At 41.8% G+C, this 21,806-nt stretch overlaps 1 protein-coding gene across 4 annotated transcripts in view; it reads left to right on the top strand.

The window, feature by feature from the left end:
• Window positions 1-21,806, top strand: part of LOC105240219 (collagen alpha-1(I) chain-like) — a 161,349-nt gene that overhangs the window by 31,104 nt on the left and 108,439 nt on the right. Inside the window, exons 3-4 of one of the 4 annotated variants that reach the window (XM_034645708.1) lie at window positions 10,519-10,604; window positions 11,053-11,301. The exons of 2 other annotated variants lie outside the window; for them this stretch is intronic. In XM_034645708.1, coding sequence (XP_034501599.1) covers window positions 10,519-10,604; window positions 11,053-11,218 — 252 coding nt within the window. In that variant the 3' untranslated portion in view covers window positions 11,219-11,301. Of the gene's footprint in view, window positions 1-10,518; window positions 10,605-11,052; window positions 11,302-17,731; window positions 17,886-21,806 lie in introns of those variants that run through there. One more of the 4 variants, XM_034645711.1, reaches the window with a different exon arrangement.

Here is a 21,806-nt window from a genome sequence, read left to right as displayed (position 1 = left end):
GAAGTTCTTTGTAGATCTTGGATACCAGTCTTTTATCTGTAGTGTCCTTTGCAAAAATATTCTCCCATTCCGTGGGCTCCCTCTTAGTTTTTTTGACTGTCTCCTTGGCTTTGCAGAAGCTTTTTATCCTGATGAAGTCCCACAAGTTCATTTTATCTTTTGTTTCTCTTGCCTTTGGAGATGTGTCATGAAAAAGGTTGCTCTGGCCGATGTCGTAGAGGTTGTTGCCTATGTTCTCCTCTAGAACTTTGATGGATTCCTGTCTCACATCGAGGTCTTTCATCCATTTGGAGTTTATTTTTGTGTATGGTGTGAGAGAGTGGTCAAGTTTCATTCTTTTGCATGTAGCTGTCCAATTTTCCCAGCACCATTTATTGAAGAGACTGTCTTTTTTCCACCGGATGTTTTTTCCTGCTTTATCAAAGATTAGTTGCCCAAAGAGCCGAGGGTCCATTTCTGGGTTCTCTATTCTGTTCCATTGGNTCTATTCTGTTCCATTGGTCCATGTGTCTGTTTTTGTGCCAGTACCATGCTGTCTTTGTGATCAGAGCTTTGTAGTATAGCTTGAAATCCAGCAACATGATGCCCCCAGCTTTGTTTTTCCTTTTCAACAGTTCCTTGGCGATTCGGGGCCTTTTCTGGTTCCACACAAATTTAAGAGCTGTTTGTTCCAGTTCTTTGGAAAATGTCATTGGTATTTTGATCGGGATAGCACTGAAAGTGTAGATTGCTCTGGGTAGCATAGACATTTTAACTATGTTTATTCTTCCGATCCATGAGCATGGATTGTTTTTCCATCTTTTTGTGTCTTCTTCAATGTCTTTCAAGAGTGATTTGTAGTTTCTAGGGGCGCCTGAGTGACGCAGTCGTTAAGCATCTGCCTTTGGCTCAGGGCGTGATCCTGGCATCCTGGGATCGAGCCCCACATCAGGCTCCTCCGCTATGAGCCTGCTTCTTCCTCTCCCACTCCCCCTGCTTGTGTTCCCTCTCTCGCTGGCTGTCTCTATCTCTGTCNTGCCTTTGGCTCAGGGCGTGATCCTGGCATCCTGGGATCGAGCCCCACATCAGGCTCCTCCGCTGAGCCTGCTTCTTCCTCTCCCACTCCCCCTGCTTGTGTTCCCTCTCTCTCTGCCTTGTCTGTCAAATAAATAAATACAATCTTTTTTTAAAAAAAGAGTAACTTGTAATTTCTAGATTATAGATCCTTTACATCTCTGGTTAAGTTAATTCCAAGGTAACGTATGGTTTTTGGTGCCATTGTAAATGGGATGGATTCCCCAATTTCTCTTTCTTCAGTCTCATTATTCGTGTATAGAAATGCAACTGATTTCTGAGCATTGATTTTGTGTCCTGCCACATTATTGAATTGCTCTATAACTTCCAGTCATTTGCGGGTGGAGTCTTTTGGGCTTTCCATATAGTGTATTATGTCATCTGCAAAGAGAGACAATTTGACTTCTTCTTTGCCGATTTGGATACCTTTTTTTAAAAAATATTTTTTTATTATATTATGTTAGTCACCATACAGTACATCCCTGGTTTTTGATGTATAGTTCAATGATTCATCAGTTGCGGAAAACACCCAGTGCACCATGCAATACCTTTCCTCCCTACCACCCATCACCAGCCTATCCCATTCCCTCACCCCCCTCCCTTCTGAAGCCGATTTGTATACCTTTTATCCTTTTTTTTTTGTCTGATTGCTGTTGCAAGGACTTCTAGTAGTATGTTGAATAATAATGGTGAGAGTGGGCATCCTTGTTGTGTTCCTGATCTTAAGGGAAAGGCTTCCAGCTTTTCCCCATTGAGAATGATATTTGCTGTAGGCTTTTCATAGATGGTTTTTATGAGATTGAGGAATGTATCCTCTATCCCTACACTCTGAAGGGTTTTAATCAGGAAAGGATGCTGTATTTTGTCAAATGCTTTTTCTGCATCAATTGAGAGGATCATATGTTTCTTGACTCTTTTCTTGTTGACATGATCTATCACACTGATAGATTTGCAAATGTTGAACCACCCTTGCATCCCAGGGATTAATCCCACTTGGTCATGATGGATAATCCTTTTAATGTACTGTTGGATCCTATTAGCTAGGATCTTGTTGAGAATTTTGACATCCATATTCATCAGGGATATCGATCCACCAAGATAAGAGTTTTAATTCCCATTTTGCAGGTAAGGAAACAGTAATTGAAATCACATGGCAAAGAAGTGTAGGAACTAGTATTAGAAAGACTGCCTGATTCCAAAGTCTTAGCCGTTGCCTCCCCCATACTGTTGTGAGGGCTGAGTTTGTTGTATCCTGGCTTAGCTCGTGGAGCAGAGGCAGATGTTCTGTTTGGTTTCATCTTTTCTTATGTCTGGATATTCTCGTAGGTGCTGGGCATTTTTGTCAATGAAATCTGAGGACTCTGTTCTTTAGGTAGAGAACAGAGTCCTTTATCCGTTTCTTCCAAGTCTCTCAACCTCTTCCTGAGTTCTGTCTATAAGAATGTGACCTTCTAGAAGCCCACTGGTCTCTACAGCACCCCCTCCCTGGGCATGACTGCTGCCATAGATGATTACTGTGAGGTTAGTGTGACCTTCAGATCATCGCCAAACCATGATCTTAGTTTGTTGGTGTATTTTAATGTATTTGGTGTATTTTATGCCAGTTAACACAGTCTCTACATCATATTCTTGACAATATATGCCTGACTTACGGAAAAGGTGTATCTCAGCTCAAATGTTAGTCTTTCTCAAGAAGGCTTTCTCCCACAATCCAAAATAAAGGTGAACCCCTCTCTTGCCTACTTTATCACATTTAGGTGATTCATATAAATCATGTATTTATCCCAAATTGAGATTATCGATATGATTCCATTTATATTAAATGTCCAGAAAAGGTGAATTAATACAGATGGAAAATAGATTCGTGTTGGACTGAGGCTGGGGGTGGAAACTGGGATTAACTGTAAATGGGCATAGGGGATCTTATTGTGGGGGTGAAAATGCTCTAAAACTGATTTATGGTGATTGTTGTACCACTCAGTAAATCTACTAAAAGTCATTGAATTACACACTTGAAGTGGGTGAGTTTTATGATATGTAAAATATACCTCAATAAAGCTGTTAGGAAAAAGAAATTACCCTGTTCAATTTGTTCACCTTGCTACTGTCTGGTACTCTTTGATCAGAGTGTAAGCCTCTGAGGGTAGGGCCCTTGTCTATCTTGTTCACCACTCTGTCCCCAGCAACCAGACCAGCATCTGGCACCTAGTAAAAGCTCAGCACATATTCAGGGAATGAGTGAATAAACAAGCTAGCAACCTCCACCATATTTCAAGTACTCAAATGCCATTGTGCTAGTCTGTGAAAGGAGATAGTCTCAAAACAGAATCAATAACAAACTTCAAATCTACAAGTCATATGTCAGAGATAAACAAGTGGAACTGGCAAAACTCCCATTCTCAGTGGGTATACCAGATTGTCTGCTGTTAACTTTGCATCTTTTCTGTCTGCTTCTGCATTATCTTCATCATTCCATCATTCCTACAGAGAAGCCTGCAAATATGTTTCCCAGAATTCCTCACCAGGATGGTTCTGGGTTAAATTCTGTAAACCCACATGAAAATTGAAGGGTGATAGGACAGGAGAAGTCATTATTCTCTGGCACAATTGTAGGCAGATGGGAAGGAGGCAAAAGTAAGGCTTGCAGAAACTTCCCAGTGAGTTCTTGTGAACCACCTGCTACAGAGAGCTGAGATTGTAGTTTCTCTGCAGTTCTTGAGCTTTGTAATCCCTCTGGGTAATCTCCCATTTCACTTGATTTGAGCTGTGGACAGCGGAGATTAGTGGCAGCCAATTTCCTGGTCACTTCTTGATTTCAGGAACTCTGGCAGCTGCTACCCTGATCTTTGCTTAAGTCATTCTGTTGGTCACATAAGAGTCTACTCCCTGTATTTAAACCTTCCCTATTTGGAAAACCTGGAGGAATCTCTTTGTCTGGTTGAACTCTCGCTGATACAATTGGTGCAGAATATAATTTTTAAAAACCCAGAGGTGGATGATGGTGGAAGGAGAGAAGGTTAGAGACTCTGCGTCCTTTTTTAGATTCCAGTTGGCCACAAGAGGCATATCCATCATTTATCCCTGGACACCTTGAACCTTGAATGAAACGTCTCCTTTCCTTTTCCCTCATGACCTCTGTCCTCTCTTTCTTCTGTTTTCTATGCTGTGGTTTTTGTGAGTGCTTCCTTTCCTCCTTTCTCTCCTCGCCAACTCCCAGAAGCCATCAAAATACCTTTCCCCAGAGCACTGATTTATGGAACTTGGCCAGCTCTCTGGCCTTTGCAGTCTTGATAAAATCATCCAGTTGCCTGGTTACACTGAGGGAGCATAGCTGATGCCAGGCAAGATTCCCCAAAGCAGGACACATTCAGCCTACTCACCAAACTTCCCAAATCTTGTGCCAGACTTTTAAGGAGTCAAGAACTTAGATTTGCTGCCTAGAAAAAGATATCGTTCAACCTGTTCTTTTCCTTCAAATAAGAACAACAACAAAATCAGGCCAGGATCATCTTTTAGTATGTATTCTGCCAAAATGCACTGTTTTGGTTTAATTCGAGCCTTAACTACCCTTGATTATTTCTGAAGCCTTAGGAGAAACTGGTCAGGGAGAGACTGTAGGTTTTTCACTCTTTGTGTCTTAGACTCACTCAGGTCCTCTTATCTGCAATCCAGAACCTCATAAAGCCCTTAGCCATTTCTGACTAGGACATAGCTTACATTAGTAGCCTGACATCCATCACTGGGGGGCCTGGAGTTAAGTCATGCTCCCAGACTTGATGTTTGGGTGGCAGAGATGAGTTCTCCCTGTATGAGGGGCTGCCCAGTCCTTGTACTTTCTGACTAAGTATTAGACTTTGCCAGAATTGGACATTTGCCTCAACCTCTGCCCTATAGTCACCTGGCTATCATGACTTGTATTATAATCTCTCTCCATCACTGGGGCCTGACTTAAAGTCTATCTCTATGGCTGGGATTTATACCCAGTTAAGTTTCTCCCCTCCCTGTTGGGGATGAAGAGGTACTAAAATCTCTTTCTTGAACCACCCCTTCCCAAGTTACTGACTTAAGTCCTGCCAAGAATATATGGATCACTAGAATTGCCATCACCTATATATGCATGTCCCTCAATATCGTCTTCTTCCATATCAGTCCTCCATCATCCCCTGTCTGCTCTCCTCCACTATGACACTCCACCAATGGCCTTGCCTTGCCTAACTCAGTGCAGAACCTGTTAGACCCTGGGTCTTGGACCATCTGATTGCTCTTGTCAGAACTGGCCTCTTCATTTGAACTAATGGAGATTCAGCAAGTACTCAAGGATCCTTTCCTAGGTGCTGGAAGATAAAGAACAAGTTAAGTCACATTTCCTACATCCAGGGACTCACAGTGTTACCTACAACAGTTGTTCTTCCCCAGCTGGCTGGCCGACATTACTGAGAGTCTACCATGTATTGCATCCAAGTTTCCATTCCAGTAAGGTAGAATTTCTCATAGCTGGAGGGAAGATCAAAGGCAATGAAGAATGAAATCTTTTTGTTAGTTCAGGCAAACGCAACACTGGGGTCTGAATTCTCCGGTAATAATATTTTCATTTGCCTGGGAGAAATCTATGGAGCCTTAGAATGCCTTCCTGTTCACAGAGGTAAAGGGAGTTTTCAGATCTCTGGAGAGTCCTAGTCTGATGGAAATAAAAATGCAACAATGATAATGTAAGATCCATTATAGGTGTACAGATAACTTAGGGAGAGCCTTGAAAGCTGAGTTTTTGATGGTTTGTTGCTTTAGGCAAAACTAGGCCTAACCTAACAGTGATGGTAATAATAATGATAATGCTGGAAAGGAATCCAGAAGAAAGGCATTCATTGTGATACTGAGATGTGTCAGTCACTGTGGAAATGAAAACATCAAATACTAGAAGGATTCCCTGCTGCAAATCTCGAATACCGTGGGCATGGATGGGATAGTTTGTTTCTTGTGAAGGATATGGGAGATATTTTTTAACCACCTCTGGCTTCAATTTTTCTTTTTTCTCTGAAAAGCTATAAGCTTTTTCATGCTGTAAGCTGCCTTTCTTTATTGAACTATGAAAATCTCCTTCAGATGCAGTCAAATTTTATTGCCAAAGGCAGAGGATAAATTGGGGGTAAACACATCTCTGTATTCATTAAAACCTGCATCCATAAAACGGATTCTACTCTTCATAACTATTTACTCTACCAGCACTGGAAATGGGTGAAAGTGTTGGGGTATGTATCAGGAGATGCTGCCTCATGGAAATAAAACAAGGCATGGATATGTCCAGTCTTTGTTCTCTGGTGCTGACCTCCCTCAATTTCCCCATGAGGTCTGATCAGCCTGATAATGTGTGGGAGTGCCACTGATGGACATATGTACAAAATATCCTGGAAACCTCTGAAGGAAGGCATGCTAATTTGGACTGACCTTATCATGAGGTTAAAAAAAAAATGGCAGAAAATACTGGGTCCAGTAGATTCATTCTTATTTTAAACTAACAGTATGTCATCAACATATCTTTGCAAACAGTGACTTTCAGTTCCACAGGTCCCCACAGGCATTGCTAAAGAGGTTTATTGGTAGAAATTCTCTGATTTCATCTTCACTCTGGATACCAGTTTCATACTTAAAGTCCTTAAGCAGCGAAGAGGGTCTTCCTCCATGAAGTATCTTGTATGCACCTAATAATCCAAGACGGTCTGTAAATGAACAATACAGTTCTCAGAACAGAGATGTCGTAGGCTAGAACTTGCTCAGATAGTATTTTAAGGACCTGAATAAAGGGAATCCATTCATTTATTCTAAATAAATGTTACTTTAGAAGAATTACTGATATTTTTTCTAGTCACGTATCCTTAACGCCAAGTAGCTAGCAGAACTTCTTGAACATGTAATAGTCATGTTCCTGAGAGAAATTCAATTGCTATTTGGAATTCTATGATATTCCTGTCTCTCATCATTTATTGATGAATGCTTTTAGTAGCAGGAACATTCCTTATAATGTAAGAATTTAGGTTTCAACAAAAAGAACACATAAATCTGGAAAACAACTTGGGAGCCTTTTTCCTTGAGAAAATTCATTCACAGTTACCCTTCCCCCCGGCCTAGAAAGTGCAATTCTGTCTGGAGAAGGTCTAGAGCCAGAAAAACTCATAGTGAAGCAGAATGGCGGCTTGACTAACTGACCAATGTTCTTTGCGTTGGAACTTCCTTTCCCTGCAGCCTATCTGGTAGCTCTTTAGGACTTGAAAAGCTCAAATTTTCTTCTAGCATTGCCATCTTCATTTAGCATCCTTGGGGTCCAGTACACCCAGAGGGAGGACCCAGGCTGTTCTGAATCCTGTATGCACTCTGACCACCAGCTCATGCACTGGACTTAGCAACAATAGCAATAATGACAACAGTAGTAATTGTGAACATTTATGAAGCACCTACTATGTGCCAGGTATTGGGAGAGGTGCTTTTCAAACTTATCTCACTTAATTCTCACAATGATAATCTGAGTTAGGTATTGTTTTTATCCAAACTGTACAAAAGAGGATATGGAGGCACAGAGGGATAAAACAATTAACAATTAACCTTGGGATTCAAACTATTTGAACTTGCTCTTTTTTTTTTAATTTTTAAACTTAAATTCAATTAACATATAGTATATTATTAGTTTCATAGGTAGAGTTCAGTGATTCATCAGTTGCATATAAAACACAGTGCTCATTACATCGTGTGTCCTCCTTAATCACCCAGTTACCCCATCCCTTCCACCAACCTCCCTTCCAGTAATCCTCAGTTTGTTTCCTATAGTTAGAGTCTCTCATGGTTTGTCTCCCTCTCTGATTACTTCCCATTCAGTTTTCCCTCCCTTCCCCCATGATCCTGTTTTCTTTCTTAATTTCCACCGGTAAGTTACTTTGCCTAGCATAATAATACCCACTATTTCCATCCACGTTGTTGCAAATGTTAAGATTTCATTTTTTAAAAAAGATTTTATTTATTTATTTGACAGAGAGACAGCCAGCGAGAGAGGGAACACAGGCAGGGGGAGTGGGAGAGGAAGAAGCAGGCTCCCAGTGGAAGAGCCTGACATAGGGCTCAATCCCAGAACTCCGGGATCACACCCTGAGCCAAAGGCAGATGCTTAACAACTGAGCCACCCAGGCACCCCAAGATTTCATTTTTTGATGCCTGAGTAATATTCCATTGTGTGTGTGTGTGTACCACATCTTCCTTATCCATTCATCTGTTGATGGACATCTGGGCTCTCTCCATAGTTTGGCTATTCTGGACATTGCTGCTATAAACATTGGGGTGCAGGTGCCCCTTTGGATCACTATGTTTGTATTCTTTGGGTAAATACCTCATAGTGCAATTGGTGAGTCATACGATGGCTCTACTTTTAACTTTTTGAGGAACCTCTATACTGTTTTCCAGAGTGGCCCTACCAGTTTGCGTTCCCACCAGCAGTGTAAAAGGATTCCTCTTTCTCCTCATCCTCACCAACATTTGTTGTTTCCTGACTTATTAATTTTATCCATTCTGACTGGTGTGAGTGAACCTGAATCTTAACCACTGTACACTATTTTTTCTTAAATTTGGCATGACTTGGAAAGGCAATTTTTGTAAAGTTTACCTTTTTTTTCTGTTACAAAATTTATATTCATTATTAAAAAATTGAAAGCCAAAGAAACAGAAAGTAGAGGAAAGATATGGGCTACTATAACAGAAATATCGTAGACTGAATGGCTTAAACAGGAAACATTTATTTCTCCCAGTTCTGTAAGCAGGAAAAGTCTAAGATCAAGGCATTGGCTGATTTGGTATCTGGTGAGAGCCTGATATCTGGCTCATAGACAGCTGTCCTCTCACTGTGTCCTCACATGACAGAAGGGGTGAGAGAGCTCTCTGGGCTCTCTTTTATAAGGGCACTGATCCCATTCCTGAGGGCTCTGTCCTTATGACCTAATCACCTCCCAAAGGCCCCACCTTCTAATAGCAATACCTGGGGGGTTAGGATCATAACATATGAATTTGGGTGGAGGGACACAAACATTTAGCCACTGACGAGGTCTCATAGTCTTACCACTCCAATATACTTGCTTAGTATTTAGGTACGTTTCTATCCAGCCTTTTCCCTATGTAGAATTCTATTTCCAGTTCTCACATAGTTGTGATCATTCTCTATTGAAGACTCTGCAGACTGTATTTCCCCATGTTATAGATGTCATAAATGTCACTTATAACGGCTACATATTACTGACCTAACAAATACAACATGATTTTCTTGACTCTTCCCCTCTTTTTCGACATTTAGAACCTTTTCTTTTTATGTTTTACAGTGTTATGGATTATTTCCTTTAGGAAAGTTAGTCTTAGCTGTCTAGAGTCAAATGGGAATACCCACAGAGAAGACAAGGAGAGAAAAAGAAGCTATCTTCATGGTACTTCTACTTTCCCTAAGAGGCAATCCCACAAGAAGTGCTGGGAAGCCATGAGGCATGTGGCAACATCACTCACTCATCCTGACCTGCTGCTCTGTACCACTGCCTGCTTTCTCTCACTCCTCAGGCTCTCAATCCTCAGGCTGATACCAAATCAGCCATGTAAGTGTTGGAGAGAGGTCTTCTAGAGTTTTGACAGCAATTTCGAGGGGCATCATGACACTGACAACGTTTTCGAAAAGTGAAGTTTAATTGACTAGAAAACAATGTCACCTACAACATTGTTGTTTAGGAAGGCAGGAGTGCCAGGTGGGCAGTGTAGAGGGAAGTCTGGAGAGGAAGAGCACTGGAATGAGAGTCTGACAGAGTTAAACAAGGAGTTTTCTGGCTCTGGTTACCAGCTATATCATTTTCGGTAAGCTGGCCTTTCTGGGCCTCGGTTTCATTATATGAATATGGTAGGGCAAGAGCTAATATCCCAGCACCTATCTCAGTTGGAGACTCCCTCAGGGTCACATGAAACCTACTGGAGACCCCAAGACACCATTTGCTATATGGGACAAGGCATTCTCCTAGGGCCTCCCAGAGAGCACTTGAGTCTAGGACCTACTTGAATGGTACCTCTGTTGACTTGCTTTAAGACCCAGAACGAAGAGTTGTGAGGTAGAGATTCTAAAAAGGCACAAAACCCATATCATAAAAAAGAGGAGTGTTCTAAGTGCAAACTTGTTCCCAGATTCAGTAGTAGAAATCCCCATGCTTCCTGTCCATCTCCCTGCTTGGTATTGGTCCTGCATATCTGTATGTCTCCTACATCCTTCCTCAGGAATAAGAAGCTGGCTGCACACAGGTCTCATTCTGCTCCTTCCATTTGGCCCCCGATTTTGGTTTTGACATTATGACTCTATTACAACTACCTTTTAGCTTCTTTCTCTGATTTCTTGCCCTTTACAGCACGTGATCATCTGGAGTTTTGAGTATCACACGCACTTTAAAGCCCTTTTATTTATGTCAGGTCCCTGGAGCCCACAGCATGTTAGGAAGAGCACTGGGCTGGGAGTCAGAAGAGCTGTGTTCTAGTCTTGGCTCCACTGCTTACTGGTGAGTTTCTCAACCTTTTCAGTCTCCCCACACAAGACTTTAAGGAAGTAAGAGTGGGTGACTGGATATAATTTCCCTAGTCCCAGAATTCTGGTATTTGGTGAGCAGGGATGAATTCTGAGCTTGCTAGAGAAAGAGAATCTTATAAGAAATCACAAGGCAGGGAGAGAAGGTGAGGATGGGCCAGTAGGGGACTGCACCTCCACCACACTCCAATGCTGGAGAAGTTTGCAGCCACATGGGAGAGGGGAGAGTCTCATATAAATGCCCCTAAGTGAGCAGTCTCCTTCCTGACATCCCACGCAGGGGTGTAACTCACTCAAAATTGTATTGAGGCTATAAACTGCAAAGAGCTCCTCTTGAAGAATTTATGAGGGGTCTGAAAGCTGTATATTTGCTCTAGAGACATCTATTGTTTGTTTATAATGTGTGCATGTTTAATTTGCAGTAAAACTGGGAGGCACTACTGTACAAATAGGCAGCTCATCTACCCTCAAGTGCTGTCTTGGAAAAAGGAAGATGGGAAAGGGAGAATTCAGGGAAAATCGATCACTTTGGCCTGTAAGTGGAAAGATTTTTGCGTTTTTGCTAAAAAACTTTTGAGTTTTACCTAAAGGGCTGTCCTATTGTGCCTATGGAATGGGTGGCCTTCTTCCTGGGGGTTTCTGAATGTCTTCTTATTCCCAGTATTCCCTTACCAGGTAGGGTTCCACACCCCTGAATCCTCCCCTAGGTGATTCCTCCCTAAATGTGTGGTCTATGGGTAAGTGATGGGGACTCAGACCAGTGATCCTAAGGACACTTCAGGTCCTGCTGGCTATCTGAGGATAGAAATTGGGGAAATGGGAGTCTGGGTAAAACTGGTACCAGCCTGGTAGGGGAAGAAAGCCTGGGTAGGATGCTCTGGAGGACCAAATGGGGTCCAGCTCAGGGGTGAGAGAAGAGAGAGGCAGCCCAGGGGAGGAGGGGAAGCCACCAAAATTTTCCAAGAGTCTCATATGCCAGGTTTGGTGCAAGTGATTTAAATATGGGACCTCTTTTGATGTACTTAGAAACTCTGGGAGATTGGGATTATTATTTTCACTTTACACACAGGGAAGCTGAGGCACAGAGAGTCAAGTTCACACAGTAAGCGGTGGAATCAAGCCATCTGACTTTAAAAGTCATTGCTTTGAGTGAATGTGACATATGGTCTTATTGTGATTGGCAAAGACCAGCTTCTTTGTGAACCAGGATGAGAGACTCAACTTTCCTCCCTAGGAAGGGCTCCTGGATGCTATGTTAGAAAGCTAGACCCTTGGGGAAGAGTGTAGAATCTTCATGTCTTCATTACCAGGAACTTTGAAGCTTCTCAGAGCGTGGTTCTACTATAACCCTTTCATAAAAGGGCACAGTACTCAGGTTTAGTTTTATTTGTCAAAGACCTGAAGGGGTCTGTGAGCCCCCTCTGTAATGGTATTGGGCATCTGTGTCCTACATTCAGTTCCATTTCAGTGAGAAAATGTGTTTCCCACCTTAGAACATAAGCTCCATGACATCAAGGACCTTCTCTAGTTTTCACCCTTGGTTTCCTAGCATCTAGCACAGGCGCCACATACTTACTCAATATTGCAGAATGAAGGAAGAAAGTCCGAAGACATAGTTCTTTTTTCTTTTTTAAAGATTTATTTATTTATTTATTTGTTTGTTTATTTATTTATTTATTTATTTATTTATTTATTTATTTATTTTGAGAGAGACAGTGAGTGGGAGAGAATGGGGGGGGGCAGAGGGAGAGGGAGAGAGAAAATCTCAAGCAGACTCCACGCTGAGTGTAGAGTCTGATGCGGGGCTTGATCTCACAACTGTGAGATCATGACCGGAGCTGAAATCAAAGAGTTGGTTTTTTTTAACCAACTGAACCACACAGGTATCCCTGAAGGCTTAGTTCTTTTGGCAGCTGCAGACTTCCTATGCTGTGCATGGCTCAATGATTACTTCCTTAGGCTTTGATGCTGTGCCTGGAGATGCCACATTTTATAGATCACTTGCCACACTAGAAATTCTTATTTCAAAATTGCATTATAATCCCTCAGGCTTTCTGTGGGGTCAGCTGGAGTAATCCCTTTCATAGTGGCTGGGATAGGGGGCTGAAACCCCTCCCCATCACAACCTGTGTCCTTCACTGGTTCATTCCCACAGCAAACCTGTATAGATCTCATGCCTATTGTCTCTGCATCTAGGAGGCCTGACAAGACCAGATGCAGTTGAATTAGAACATTTGGAAGCACTGGGGGGCCCAGGAAGGAGTGTCTCACTCTTATGGGGGTGTCCAAGAAGACTGAGCAGAGGAAAGATTAGCCTGTTTAGTTCCTCGGGGGATCCTCCTGCCTGCGGTTCAGGGGGGCTGTGGGTGATGATTTATTCTACTGGCTGCCCACCATCATGAGTCTGAATGATAGTACTTACCAAGGAGGCGTTTTCTTCCTACCATCCACTCTCCTTACAGGTTTCTCTTTCAAGCCACCAAACTTTATCTCTTCGATATAGAGCAATGATAGCATCTACCTCGGTAACCTGCAGTTTCGGTGGTCTCCAACACTAAAAGTTTCAAAGTTCTCTTCTCTGTCTATTCTCTGCTCTGCAACCAACTCCTATGGTCCTCTGGTGACAGGGATAGTCCACACCCACAAGGCTGATGGAGAGGATTAGGTACCCTCTTCAGGTTGCCTTTGTATCATGGCTTCCCCAAATAGCCCTAAATGGTTCAACAGATTAGCAGGTGTGGACACAGAAGTGTGTTGTGCAAACGCGTCGGAGGTTTTCCAGGGAAACGTTGTCCAAGAGAAACTACCCAGGCAAAGTCCCTTGCCTCAAACTCTGAACTGGCAGTTGTTTGCCTAATGCATGAGCTATTCACAAGCTATCTGCTCTGTGAGCAAATGTTGGTTGTCCACTTTCGGCCATTGCAGTTTTTTTATTCTTTTTATTTTTTTTAATTTATTTTTTGTTTTTGTTTTTTTAAATTTTTTAATTTAAATTCAATTTAGTTAACATATACTGTATTACAGTTGTTTTTTAAAAACATCGTAGTAAAATACACATGAAATTTACTGTCTTTACCATTTTACATGTACAGTTCAGTACTGTTACTTACATTCACATTGTTATATAACCAATCTCCAGAACTCTTTTCATCTTGCAAAACTGAAACTTTATCCTTTAAACAACTCTCGATTACCCACTCTTCCCAGCCCCTGACAACCACATTTACAGTCTGTTTCTATGAATTTGGCTATTCTAGGTACCTTATGTGAGAGGAATCATACAGCATTTGTCTTTTGGTGTTGGCTTAGCATTATGTCCTCAAGGCTCATTCATATTGTAGAATGTACCAGAATCTCACTCCTTCTTAAGGTGGAGTGATAGTTCATTGTGTGTGTGTGTGTGTGTGCACGCGCACGCACCGCATTTGTTTATTACTTCATCTGCTGATAGACATTTGTTTTCTTTCTACCTTTTACTATTGTGAGTAATGCTGCTATGAATATGGGTGTGTAAATATCTCTTTGAGAATTTGTTTTCACTTCTTTCGGGTATATAGCCAGAAATGGACTTGCTGGATCATAAGGTAATTCTATTTTTAATTTTTTTAGGAACGACCATATTGTTTTCCAGAGCACCTGTACCGTCTTATGTTCCCACCGACAGTTTGTAAGAGTTCCAACTTGTCCACATCCTCACCTTGTTATTTTCTGTTGCTTAAAAGAGTAGTCACCCCAATGAGTATGACGTGGTACCACATTGTAGTTTTGAATTACATTTCCCTAATGATTTGTGACGTTGAGCATCTTTTTAGGCATCAGCCGTTGTGTTTTTGACTTCACTTATTTGCTGCCATCATCAGTAGCAACTCTTACTTAGTGATGCAGAACTTTCCTGGTGGTAGCTGCAAAGTCCTCCCACCAGACTCATCTGCTTGTCCTTCAGTCCAGGGACCTTTCTGTGCCTCTCTTTTCTAGCCTCATGAGGGTGCCATTTGCTTGCCCTTGGTGTCACATAGGACTTCAGCCTGGCCCTCTTCCTATATGCCCTTTACCTTTTAGAGCAAAATGCCATCCTGGTGGACCCAGAGGAGAGCTGGGAGAGCTTTCCTTGAATCCCAGTCTGTTGCAGACCCGCATTGAGGAGGGATCTCAGCTCATCCTGGTTAACTCTCGGGGAGCCGGGAACAAAACTGCCGTATGATGTGTATGTCTGAGAATTGGGGGTCTCCTTGAAATGCTTTAGGAGCAGCAGTTGTGACTGAGTGAATAATTAGATTCTCTGCATACCAGTTGGAGCCCTATTATCTCAGGCTGGGCCCAACTTGGAAAGACTCAAGGGTCTGAATTAGAATCCCAGAGGACTGGATTGTTGTCAACACCCTATCAGGTTTTATTACTGCACATCTCACTCTAGCACCAAACTCTTTCTCTCCCAGTGTCTGGATCAGCCTCTACTTCCAGGTGGAAGCCTGGGCACAGGCTAGAGTCATGAGCCATTTTTCCATTCCAGGGGCCCTCAAGTGTCTGGTGGTACTGCTGCCACTGCTTTTGCAGAGCTTGCTACTCTCACCACCTCTTGTCTTGGGCTGCTGGTGCATTCATTAATTGATCAATTAATTAAACAAAATTTGTTGCATATCTATCCAGTGCCAGATCTCACATATTCATAAGGTTTCTTAGATTACAAGTGTCAGAATCCAGTTCAATCTATTTTATATGCAAAGAGGGTGTTTGTCATAAAGATGGAGGGAAGTTTTGTAGAACCCAAGCACAAAAAAGCAACCAGGCCTCAGGAGGAGACTAGAAAAATCAGGCAATGTCTGAAAGCCATCATGAACACAGAGGTGCTCTTATCTGGTCCCTGGTCTCTGTTTGGACATCTGTTTCTTTCTTATTTCTTTGAAGATTGGCTTTCTCTGCATCTCAGTTCATGTGATAGGTGCAAGAGGCAGCTCCCAACTCCCAACTCATCTGTGCAAAAGAGCAGCCCATGCTGATGTTGGGTCTATCAATCTCAGTTCCAACAGAAGAAAGAATCTGACTCATTGAATTTGAATTAACATCTACCTTTTGTCTAATAAACAATGGCTAAAGGACTAGGACTGTGAAGTCAAACCCTCAGATGATCACTCCTGGGAATAAAAGGTCAATTTAAATGGTCACTGTGAATTGAAAGGTCTCTACTGTGTGTTGCCAGGTTTGTGGATTATAGAGGTAAGTACAGTTTAGCCCCGGCCTTCAAGTAGCCCACAGTTAAAGAGAAACAAATAACTGTACATTAAATACAATGAAATAAAACGGTGGTTGCCAACTGGAGATGGATGATTTTGTTCCCTTGGAGACATTTGGAAATACTTGGAAACATTTTTGGCTGTCATAACTGGGGGAGAGGGAGTTCCTGCTGGCATTAATGGGTTGAGGCCAGCGATACTGCGAAACACTCTATAATACATAGGACAGCCACCACAAAAAAGACTTATCTGGCCTCAGATGTCAATGGAGCATAGGTTGAGAAACTTTGAAATAAAATCACACACACACATCCCAGCCTCTTCCTATGTGAAAAGTCATTACCTTCATTCTCATCCCTGAGCACAGAGCTGGGGTCTGAAGGAGGGCTGTGTTGGGGAATGCTGCTGTTCTTAGCCCTTCCTGCCTGTTAGAGCTCTCCACGAAACTGTGGGCTGCCCAACATATACCTGGAGCCAAGCCCCAGTCCCATAACTTTTGGTCTATTTGGTAATGGTTTTTATTTGGCAATGCAAGAAGTTGGGATATCTACTCAGGAGAACTGGATTAGACCATCCATAGAGTTTTTTGACTATAGCAAGACCCTTCTCTTTACAAGGCCTTCACTTTTCAGATCTGGAAAGTGGAAAACATCAACTTCCTAAGATTGTTTAAAGACTCCAAAGAGGTAGTGGATATGAAAGTGGTCTGCAAACCTAAAGCTCTAGAAAGGTATTATCACTAATATTAGAGCTGGCTCTTGACCACACACTCTCAAGGTTTTCATAATGTGTAAGAGTTGACAGCCTAGAAACTGGATGACTCACCCCAGAGGATGGTGTGCTGCTAACTCTGACCATATTTAAGAAAGAAGAGAGAGCCCACGTCCCAGGATTTTAATTAGGTAGGGGCTCCACACTTTCCCCCTTTAAATGCAAAGTACTTGTTTCAGGAAAAACTAGGGAGAGTGTTCAGGAAAGGAATCTCTTAAATAGCTTGTGAATGAGGGCAGCAGCAGAGACCTTGACAATGAATGAAATCCATGGGGTTCCGTTTTTAAAGTGTACAGGGCCATGACTGCCTTTCATCAACAAAATGGTGCTGTTTAAGGGGCAGGACCCCTTGGGCAGGGTGAAGGCTTGTGCTTTCCATTGGGAAATGTCTGTCAGAAGCATTCATTTTATTCCACAGATACGTCTTCAGAAGTAAAAGAGGATTTCACATGAAATGAAAACAAAGTATATTTCTGACAGACAGGTAAATGCCCCTTTGCAAAGGCAGTAATAACATGTTTGTCAGGGAGGCGAGGAATCTCAAACCTATTTTTGATACAGATTCAAATGCTCCTTTAATCCCAAATAACCACTCCATAACTGTATGAGACAGAGCAGCCTAAGGATAATTGCCAAAATGGGGAAGAGGCAAACCCACTGCTTTCTATCTTGAAAGGACTTAGTCTGCCTTTCAAGAGGTATATGTAAGAACAGCTCACAGCTAGCGTAATGCCTCCTCGGCTTCTCCCTGCTGCAGACATGCTCGGAAGCCAGCCATCTATCCCACCCCCAGGAGAATGGAAAATACTCTTTTGTAATCACCACTATTCTCCCCAAAGTACACAGATTGAAACATCAAAAATTCATAGAATAACATATGTCAAAGATGGAAAAGATGCACCGGGGTCATGGATCCTGTCCCCAGTGGTCCAGACAACAGAGGTAATAATCATCCTTGACCCAGACAACACCTCACACTTGCCTCAGAGTGCTTTGCACATCAATTTTTAGATGGGGGATGTTTATTCTTCCACAGCTTGTCTCTAACTGGAGTTCGAGGCTGTACGTACTCAAATAATTCTCCTTTCCTCCTCTCCAGATATTTCCTCTAGGGCCTTGAGACTCATGGAGAAGCAGAAACAAGTCCAGGTCCATACTAGGACCATGTGAGTACATGGGAGATTTTGTCCATAGGGTAATGGGTGAAACCCAACAGCAGGAAATCACTAGGAGATTCTGACAGCTGTACCAGGGAGATCCCCAAAGAGTCCAGATGTTTAGACTAGGAAAAGCAACACTGCAATTACTTTCAAGTGTTCTTTGACCATTACTATATATTCCTGAAGTCTAATCTATGCTAGACCCTGTGCTAGCCTGGTCCTTGGGATATTGATCGAGATGAATGAGACAGAAAAGGGACCAAAAGCCCTAGTCCCTCCTAATAGGATTTCACAGTCCAGTGACACTAATAAACAGTTTTAAAATAATTCGATGTACGGTGACATCATGGAGCATAGGGAAGTAGCATCTGACCCAGTCTGAAAATGGGGGTGCGTAGTCATTAGACCCAAGTTAAGAAAAATGGACATGCACTTAAGGACCAATATGGGGAGAGAAGAAAAAGGAGGAAGAACCCCAACTACTTGTAGGAGGGTGCCTTAGAAGGGGAAGGGGATCGTATTGTGTCCTTTTATGTGTTGGACTTTGTGAGCTTGTATGTGGCTTTGCTTCCATCTTCTATCTTATTGACATAGGACTGATAAATACAGTAACACCTGAAATCCTTGGTTCTAATTATTGAAACCTTCAAAACATAAGGGTGGCTCTGTTAAAGAGCTGAATCACTGCAGGGAGAGGACTTATAACAGATGAAGGTGGTCTGATAACATATTTCGTATTTGTAATTATATGACCAAAGCATCCCTAGGACATGTAAATGTGGCAAAATTAATAAAAATTCAGTAAGCACTGGTTTATATTCCATTTGGTAGAGGAAAGTAGATCTAAGCAGTGGTTTATAAGCATGCTGCATTAAGAAAAAGAAAATGTAGGGGCGCCTGGGTGGCACAGCGGTTAAGCATCTGCCTTCGGCTCAGGGCGTGATCCTGGCGTTATGGGATCGAGCCCCCACATCAGGCTCTTCTGCTACGAGCCTGCTTCTTCCTCTCCCATTCCCCCTGCTTGTGTTCCCTCTCGCTGGCTGTCTCTATCTCTGTCAAATAAATAAATAAAATCTTAAAAAAAAAAAAAAAGAAAAAGAAAGTGTAGTCCCAGCATGGTTGAGGCATGAGCATGTCGAAATACGAAGCCACGGCCACAGTGTTAATTCCTCTGGCCTGCCTTTGCACATTTGTAATGAACCCCAGTCTCACTTTGCCTTCCAGTGAGTCTTAAACTCCTGCCACAGCATGGATCTTTCTATTGATATTCTCTTCCTTGGCTGTTTTTCTTGATGTCTACTGTGGTGTGGAGTTTCTACTAATAGCTTTAACCTGCTTGGTGTCCGCGACTTGATACTCTTCCTGAACTCCTGTTTTTGGCTTGAGATTTCAAATGACTTGTCTTCACCTGAATTTTTCTGTGATTTGCACTTATTTATTTGGTAAACAAATGAACAAATGAGCTAGTGACTGATGTCTGCTGGTGTTGTTGCTACCCAATTCCCTTATTTGTTCTGTTGCCCTTCTCACCATTCAGACTAGACCTTAGCCTTCAAGGAAGGGAGGCCATAGCTGAATTGGAAAGAAAAACAAAAATACAACAAATTATCTTGACATAAGAAATTAGTTTGGCAAAGAGGTGAAATACCTGTACTCTGAAATCTATAAAACACTGATGAAAGAAATTGAAGACAACACAAAGAAATGGTAATACATTCCATACTCATGGATTGGAAGAATAAATATTGCTAAAATATCTATACTACTGAAAACAATCTACACATTTAATGCAATCCCTATCAAAATGCTAACAGCATTTTTCACAGAACTAGAACAAATAATTCTAAAATTTGTTGTAAAATTTGTGTGAAACCAAAAGACTCCAAATAGCTAAAGCAATCTTGAGAAAGAAAACAAAGTTGGAGGCATCACAATTCTGGACTTCAAGTTATATTACAAAGTTGTAGTATCAAAATAGTGTGGTACTGACACAAAAAAATAGATACACAGATCAATGGAACAGAATAGAATACCCAGAAATAAGCCCACAGCTATATGGTCAATTAATCTTCAACAAAGCAGGAGAGAATATCCAATGGAAAAAAGACAGTCTCTTCAACAAATGTTGTTGGGAAAACAGGACAGCAATATGCAGATGAATGAAACTGGACCACTTTCTTACACCATACACAAAAATAAATTCAAAATGGATTAAAGACCTAACTGGGATACCTGAAACCATAAAAACCCTAGAAAAGAACACAGGCAGTAACCTCTTGGATATCAACCATAGCAACCTTTTTCTAGATATGTCTTCTGAGGCAAGGGAAATGACAGCAAAAGTGAATTATTGGGACTTCATCAAAATAAAAGGCTTCTGCACAGCAAAGGAAACAACTAACAAAACTAAGAAGCAACCTATGGAATGGGAGAAGATATTTGCAAATGACATGCCTGATAAAGGGTTAGTAACCAAAATAAAGAATTTACACAACTCAACACCCAAAAACCAAAGAGTCCAATTTAAAAATGGGCAGAAGCCATGAACAGACATTTCTCCAAAGAAGACATCCAGATGCCCAACAGACATATGAAAAGATGTTCATCATCACTTATCATCAGGGAAATGCAAATCAAAACTACAATAAGGGGATGCCTGGGTGGTTCATTTGTTTAAGTGTCTGCCTTTAGACTCAGGTCATGATCCCATGGTCCTGGGATTGAGTCCCATATCAGGTTCCTTGCCTTAGGGGGAAGCCTGCTTCTCCCTCTGCCTGCCGCTCCCCCTGCTTGTGCTCTCTCTCTCTCTCTGGCAAAATAAATAAAATCTTAAAACAAAACTGCAATAAGATATCACCTCACACCCGTCAGAATGGCTAAAATCAAAGACACAAGAAACAACAGATGTTGGCAAGGATGTGGAAAAAGAAACTCTCGTGCACTGTTGGTGGGAATGCAAACTGGTGCAATCCCACAGAGTACACTGTGGAAAACAGTATGGAAGTTCCTCAAAAAGCTAAAAATAAAACTACCCTATGATCTGGCAGTCACACTTCTGAGTATTAAAGACTACAAAAAAGTAAGTCAAAGGGATACACGCACCCTTATGTTTCTAGTAGCATTATTTAGAATTGCCGAGCTATGGAAGCAGCCCAAATGTTTAATGGTTGACAAATGGATAAAGAAAACACACACACACACACACACACACACACACACACACACACACCATGGAATATTATTCAACCATAAAAAGAGTGAAATCTTGCCATTTGCAACTACATGGGTGAAGCTAGAGAGTATAAGGCTCAGTAAAATAAGTCAGTTAGAGAAAGACAAATACCATATGCTTTCACTCATATGTGGAATTTAAAAAACAAAACAAGCGAAGGAAAAAAGAGAAATCAAGAAACAGACTCTTAATTATAGAGAGCAAACATGGTTGCTAGAAGGGAGGTGGGTGGGGGGATGGGTCAAATAGCTGAGGGGGATTAAGGAGTGCCCTTGTTGTGATGAGCACCTGGTGTTGTATGGAAGTGATGACTCAATATATTGTACACCCGAAACCAATATGACACTGTATGTTAACTAACTAGAATTAAAGTAAAAACTTAAAAATCCCCCCCCAAAGAAATTGGTTTGGAATAATACTTGGCTAGCCTGGTCCCTTTTCTTTCAATTTCTACTAATATAGGAAAAAGAAAAATCTCTCTACTTGAAGAGAGAGAAAAGTTGGGAGTGAAGGAAGAGAGTGTGTGCAGGTGAGGGTCATTGGGAAAGACTCCTAAGTGTCGGTTCCAAATTGGTTTAGAAGGGTCTATCATATCTAGAAATACGGGGGATCTAGAGTTAATGGAATGCTAAGAAATGATAGTTTTTAAATAATTCCCATGCTGCCGTGGGATGGGAACAGGGAATTAAAATATGGGTATTAGAGGCAGGGAGGGCTGCAGACAACCTGCTGAGTTCCTGCTGCCCCAAGAAGTATGGGGGAGAAATTCCATTTTTTTTTTT

Source organism: Ailuropoda melanoleuca, chromosome 16, assembly GCF_002007445.2.
Source record: "Ailuropoda melanoleuca isolate Jingjing chromosome 16, ASM200744v2, whole genome shotgun sequence".
Lineage (NCBI taxonomy): Eukaryota > Metazoa > Chordata > Mammalia > Carnivora > Ursidae > Ailuropoda > Ailuropoda melanoleuca.
Note: the sequence above shows the minus strand (reverse complement) of the source record. Positions and strands in the feature narration are given on the sequence as shown.